The sequence below is a fragment of the Triticum aestivum genome, chromosome 5A (genome assembly GCF_018294505.1).
Source record: "Triticum aestivum cultivar Chinese Spring chromosome 5A, IWGSC CS RefSeq v2.1, whole genome shotgun sequence".
In the NCBI taxonomy this organism is placed as follows: Eukaryota; Viridiplantae; Streptophyta; class Magnoliopsida; order Poales; family Poaceae; genus Triticum; species Triticum aestivum.
The window spans coordinates 528,186,978-528,193,085 of NC_057806.1; the positions used below are offsets into that span (position 1 = coordinate 528,186,978).

Here is a 6,108-nt window from a genome sequence, read left to right on the forward strand (position 1 = left end):
TGGGCCGCGAGCAGTAGTGGCTCGCGCGTGCTGGATGGAGACCCCACCGCTGCCGCCACAACACCGGCTTCACCACAAATGTTTTACTAACATGCAAAGTTTCTTGATGGAAAAACATTTTCGCGAGGTCTGAACATAAAAAAAATAGTCTAAAGTGCTTTTAAAAATGCCCTTTTTAGAACTTTGTTTCTTACGGAGATCTCCACAAATGTCTTTTCACCAAGAAATTTTGCATGTTTGTAAAGCATTCATCAATTATTGTCTCAAGAGAAGTTCCATTTTAAAAAAGAAAATCTTATTTTAGCCGATGTTATTGTTCACCCGGGTGCATATGCACCCAAGTGTAGAAACTCCATGCCTGAACAACTGAGCTTATATGGCAGTGATTCTTCTTCTCGCAACCGAACGTCTGCAGCAAACAGTAACAGATTTTTAGCTTGGGACAGCAACGTTGGATGTTGGTGCACAAAGACGGTGGCGTGCAAGCGGTCGGATTCACCACGGAGCAATCTTTGCGCTCCATATGTTGTAGCGTAGCGCGCAACTTGTTGGTGGGCTTGGAGAAGTGCTTTTTGGGCGGTGTGGATGGGTGCACGCGCGGGGATAAGGCCTGCACGCGCTTGGGTAGAAACGGCTGCCCGGTTGTTTTCCGCGCGCTTTGGCCATGCCCAGGGGCAGGGGGTGATCAACATTTGGTAGCTCATGCCATCCTCACAAATTCAGAAACACACGCAAATTTTCAGCATTTGCAATAACTTAGCGCTGCATTGCAGCTGATCACGGGACAAGAATCTACCGTCACTGTAGACCTGGATATGCGCTTGGTTGGTGTACATATTTTGATTATTTACCAGCTCTGTTTGGACATCCACTGTGTGTCACCATACCAGGTACTACTACTAGTAGCATTATGCTCGGAATAGGATAACAATAACAAGACAGAGACATTTGTTTCTTAGTACCAGTAGGTAGTAGAATATATATACATCAGCTAGCAATATCTTACAGGGCAGTTGCGGAGGAGAGAAATAATAAAAGGCTAACGAAATAATAACTGGGAACGAACAAAAAGAAGGCAAAAACATCACGGTCGTCACCTGGCACGTCCATATATAAAGTCTAGTACTACTAGGTAATTCATCCCTTGCTAGTTGCTCATCAGGATAAGCGTACGTGCGTGCGTGGTACCAGGCCAGCGAGCCGACCGGTAGCGACAACGCCTCTAGGCAGCTAGCGGCGCACGTACGTAGGCGCGCTGCGTCATCACGCCGCCGGGCGTCGCGGCCTCGGCGTCACCGCCAGCGGGGCCGCCATCTCGCACGACAGCCTCAGGGTCTCCCCCAGGTGGACGCCGCGCGCCGGGTCGGGGGAGGGGAGGAACTCCAGCTCGTGCAGCAGCGTCGCCAGCCAGAACGCCACCGTCGCCATCGCCAGGCTCTTCCCCGGGCAGCTCCTCCGCCCGGCCCCGAACGGCGCCAGGCGGAGGTCCGACCCCATGACGGAGAACTCGCCGGCGGCGAAGCGCTCCGGGCGGAACTCGTCCGGCTCGGCCCACACGTCGGGGTCGTGGGTGATGGCCCACATGTTCACCATGGCTGTGGTGCCAGCGGGGATGAGGAACCCGTCAACGTGAATGTCCGAGGTGGCGAGGCGGGCCCAGGAGAGCAGCGGGCCGGGCGGGTGCACACGCAGCGTCTCCTTGATGACGGCGTGGAGGTAGGGGAGGGAGGCCGCGTCGGACTCGGTCACGGCGCGGTCGCGCCCCACCGCGCGGTCCAGCTCCTCGTGCACCTGCGCCTGCACGTCCGGGTGCAGCACCAGCCGCGCCAGCACCCACTCCATCAGCACCGCCACTGTGTCAGTCCCGCGGAACACCATCTCCTGCGCAACAAAGATGAACGTATCAGAGGCCTGGAAACGAAACGGAACGAAACGTGCGTGGCTGTGTACGCTTGGGAGTTGGTTTGGGTTCGGTTGCACACACCCAGAGCACCGCGATCATGTCCGCGTCGGCGAGCCTGTCGCCGCCCTGGAGGGAGAGCAGGACGTCGGTGAAGTCCTTGACGGCGGAGGAGGGAGCGGCGGAGCGGTGGTCGTCGATGATGCGGCCGACGAAGCGGTTCACGCGGGGGACGAGACGGGAGCACCGGGCGCGTGTGCCCTGCGGGTCGAAGCGGGCCAGCCAGGGGAGGTGGTCGGACCAGTTGAGCTGGCCCAGCAGGTCGTAGCCCTCGTCGACGAGCTGGCTCAGCTCGCGGACCTCCTCGCTCTCCTTGTTCGTGTCCAGGTCGTAGCGGCGGCCGAACACGGACCACATCACGTTGTGCAGCGACCCGCGCCGCAGCACGCGCCGGACCTCGACGCCGGCGCCGGCGCTGGCGAGGGCCGCCACCATCTGGTGCGCGATGACCGCGCGCTGGGGAGCTGACGCGGTGACCTGCCACGGGGAGAAGAGGTGCGTGGAGGCGACGCGGCGGAGCGCGCGCCAGTACGCGCCGTGGGGCGCGAAGCCGATGGCGCGGTGGAACAGGAGCCCGTACGCCGACTCCTTGATGGGGCGGTCGGCGAAGGCAGGGCTGTTGAGGATCTCCCTGGCCACATCAGGGTGCGCGGCAACCACCATCCGCGTCTCGCCGAGGGAGAAGGCCATCAGCCTCTTGGCGCGGCCGCCCAGGCGCGAGGCCTCCGCCGCGAGCTTGCGGTGTGAGAGGCCGGTCATGAGCCACATGCTGCCGATGAGCGGCAGGCCCCTGGGCCCCGGGAGGAGGGATCCCTTGAGGCGGCGGGTGAGCCACCACCTGCCCCAGGCCGGGCCGCCGGGGAAGCACCAGTGCAGGAGGCAGGTGAGGGCGAAGGCGGCGGCGCAGACCGCGAGGAGGCCGGCGAGGCGGCCGGGGTGGTCGCCGCCGCATTTGGCGGCGAGCGACAGGTACAGGAGCCAGCTGGCGGCGCAGTCGTCGGGGGTCGCCATGGATTCTTCGCTCGCCTTGCTTTGGCTGGGGTGTTGTTGGGGCTTTTGGGGTGGTGCGTGCGTTGAAGTTGGGGAGTCATGGTCGGGGCGTGGCCCGGTTTTATAGCCGCAGGAAAGGCGGCAAGGGCGACGCACGGGCCGTAATGACCAGGGCGGTCGATTCAATTCGATTTCATTAGTGGCGTTGATGATGATCGATACGGCGCGTCATCAGTGCCGAGAGAGAAGCAGTACTACTCCTACTAGTAACGGTGCAGGCGTTTGCTTGCCCAAATTGATGATCGCCGTAACTGCGAGCGTTAGTCGTGGAGGGGCATCCGAGGCGAGCGCGACGGAGACGGACGTAGGAGTACGATATTTGTGCTGGCCTGGCACGCAAACGATCGGCGGTGGAGCGGGAGCCAGCTGCGGCATGGGGTGGCACGTGATGGCCATGCGGTTTTGCTCCGATCCGGTGGGCAACGGGAAGCGGCCGGCCGAGGTAGTAGCTAGTAGGCGGGCACATGAGCCGCGTGAGCAGCAAGGTCGGTTCGGTTCAGTTCTCCTCCATCGCCCATGCCCACCGTGGGGGTGGGGCGCGCGCGGATTGCGGCGGCACGTCCTCACGCGGGCCTCGTGCGGCGCCACCGGGCCGGGCCTCCCCGGAGGGAGGGAGGTGACGGCACGTACGCGCGCATCGATCACGTTGCTCACCAACCCATCCATCCATCCGGCGATGAACTGCAGCTAGCTACTCCGTATGGCTACAGCCGGTATAGCTCCATCGATTGGGCCATACATACATGCACGGATTCGAATCGAATAGCCTGAGCTCAAGCATGTACGCTACGTCGTATGTGGGGCACCGCTGCCATACGCATTCTGCAAACAAACTCGTCCGCGTGCATGGGCGAGCCGATTAACCTGCCCTCATTGCGGATTAGGTGCAGTGCAGGCAGCGGCCGTCACGTCCAAATGAGGAAAGGGACCCCCAAATCCGGGACGCATCATGCTAAAACTAGTTTATGGTGTCAATGTTGGCGGTTCCATTAAATTAACAATCATTTGCTGAGCTAGCTAAGACGGAGCTTCATGGAGGGTCAGCATAGGGAGTAGCTATACTACTGCTGCTAGTAAATATTATCTTTCCCGCCGCTGCGTTGGATCACAACTTACTAGTCATCCCCGGGCATGTGAGCAATGCAAATGGGAGAAATGGCAGAATTCGAGTGGAACGTTGTCAAGATGTTGGTGCTCATATAGCTCGCTTATCTTGACTTTACGGTCGGTCAGCAGCTCCATTCATGCCACATTGGTTGATTTTCATTTTTAAACAAGGAGCCTCCTTGGCGATTTTCATCGAAGAAATCACCAACAGTTTACAAGGTGTTTTTTTCTTCTTTGAAAAACTATCTATTTATCTTCAATCATGATAGTACAACGAACACTAGATATAATAAAAATAATTTCAAGATCGGTAGACCATCCAACAACGAGTACAAACAATGAAGCAAGCCGAAGACGCGCCGCCATCATTGTCCCTCCCTCACCGGAGCCGAGCATAATTTCTTGTAGTAGGCAGTCGAAAAGTCGTCATGTTACGGCTCCCTAGAACCAGGGCACCATAATAGCAACCGCCCACCGAGAAGAAACGAATAGATCGGAAGGACCCAACCTGAAGACACACGAATATAGACCGGATCCGAGTAGATCCACTAAGACAACCATCGTCCGTACCCTGCGAGAACCGACGAGGACACACCTCCACACACCCTCAGATGATGCTAGACAGACCACCGAGACGGGGGCTAGACGGGAAGAACGTTATTCCATGTTCTCGGAGCCGCCACCATCTCGCCTTCTTAAGTAGGACACAAACCCATAACAAAAATCAGAGAAACATCTAAAAACATAGCCCTCCCGCCGGCAAGGGTGGGGATCCACCACACCCCAATGGCTCTAGGGCTACCGGAGACAATGCGGACCGGTGGCTGGCAGAGAAACCCTAAGCTGCGTGTGGGGGCAACTTTTACTGGTTAATTGAATGTGTGGTGCAAATTGGTTTACAAAGTGCTTAAATCATAATATTTAGTTACCGAGCTAGGATAGTGAATTTTTTTTGCTTTCGGGCCCCATGGAGCCTTTTATTTTCAAACATTCATTTAAAAAAATTAGAAAACAATTTTTAAGGGTTAACAAATTCTGCAAAATATACAAGTGGTTATAGATGTACACAAGGTTTGTGTGAAATTCCAGCACGAAATACTTCTTAATGTGGCATGTACACAAAAATTAAAATCAAGTGATTTTAGTGAATAGTACATGTGCTAGAAATACGTGATTTTGTCATTTTTGTGTACCTCGCATAAAAAAGTATTTCATCATGAAACTTTGCAGACGAGTAGTATACATCCATATGTATATGTGTAACTTTTTTCCAGCATTTTCTGAAACTGAAAATTTATTTTGAAGTTTTCAAGTAAAGAGCACCATGGAGCTCGAGCTCCATTAGGTATTTCTACAGAGGTGTTTTTTCCAGCATAATATATGTGTTTGATTTACACAAAAACTGATGCACCTCATATTCTGAAATGGAAGGAGTATAACATAAGCACATAAAGCCAACATACACATAAAAAGCTCATAAACAATCCTCTACAAAAGCTCAAGGCACATCGAGAAAACCAAGCAATATTAGATGAATTAGCGACAACATCAATTCACCGCGATCATGAGCACCGTGGAATTCCTGCGATGTCTCCTTGCGAAGTTCTCCTGAAGCAACTTCTTAACCATCTATACTGCTTCAATTCTTTCTACCTGACGACTTTTCTGCAAGACACTCCACTAGCTTCATTTAACAAATAGGATGGCAATGGTTCGGGTATGGGACATGTACATCAATCTCATACCCATACCCTACATGCTCACGGGCATCAATGACCTTGTTTGTTTCAGCTTCAGTTGGCTTTGAATCACCTATGGATTCCGTTCGCTAGCAAAGCCGAATTAGGTTTGCCACTGAAGTGCACCTGGACATGCTTCAAGCAATTGCCCTGAAAATGGTGTGAATCCATATTCAGTTTCATTGGCAAAGTTGATTTCAAATGGTTGTTATTCTAACTTCCGAGTTTTTTCCCACAAGAATCTGGTGCCTA

General features: G+C 54.3%; 1 protein-coding gene across 1 annotated transcript; it reads right to left on the bottom strand.

The window, feature by feature from the left end:
* Positions 1 to 924: 924 nt before the first annotated feature.
* Positions 925 to 3,053, bottom strand: LOC123104507 (cytochrome P450 78A9). The gene is made up of 2 exons (XM_044526373.1): positions 1,985 to 3,053; positions 925 to 1,881 (listed from the first exon to the last, which is right to left on the bottom strand). The coding sequence occupies exons 1-2, from the start codon at positions 2,969 to 2,971 to the stop codon at positions 1,264 to 1,266; spliced, it is 1,605 nt and encodes a 534-aa protein (XP_044382308.1). The 5' UTR covers positions 2,972 to 3,053; the 3' UTR covers positions 925 to 1,263.
* Positions 3,054 to 6,108: the final 3,055 nt, after the last annotated feature.

Excerpts from the sequence above, each read along its gene's own strand:
- LOC123104507 (XM_044526373.1), bottom strand. The coding sequence starts at position 2,971 with ATGGCGACCCCCGACGACTGCGCCGCCAGCTGGCTCCTGTACCTGTCG. Across the intron at positions 1,882-1,984 it reads ACATGATCGCGGTGCTCTGG|GAGATGGTGTTCCGCGGGAC; the intron begins GTGTGTGCAACC and ends TTTGTTGCGCAG.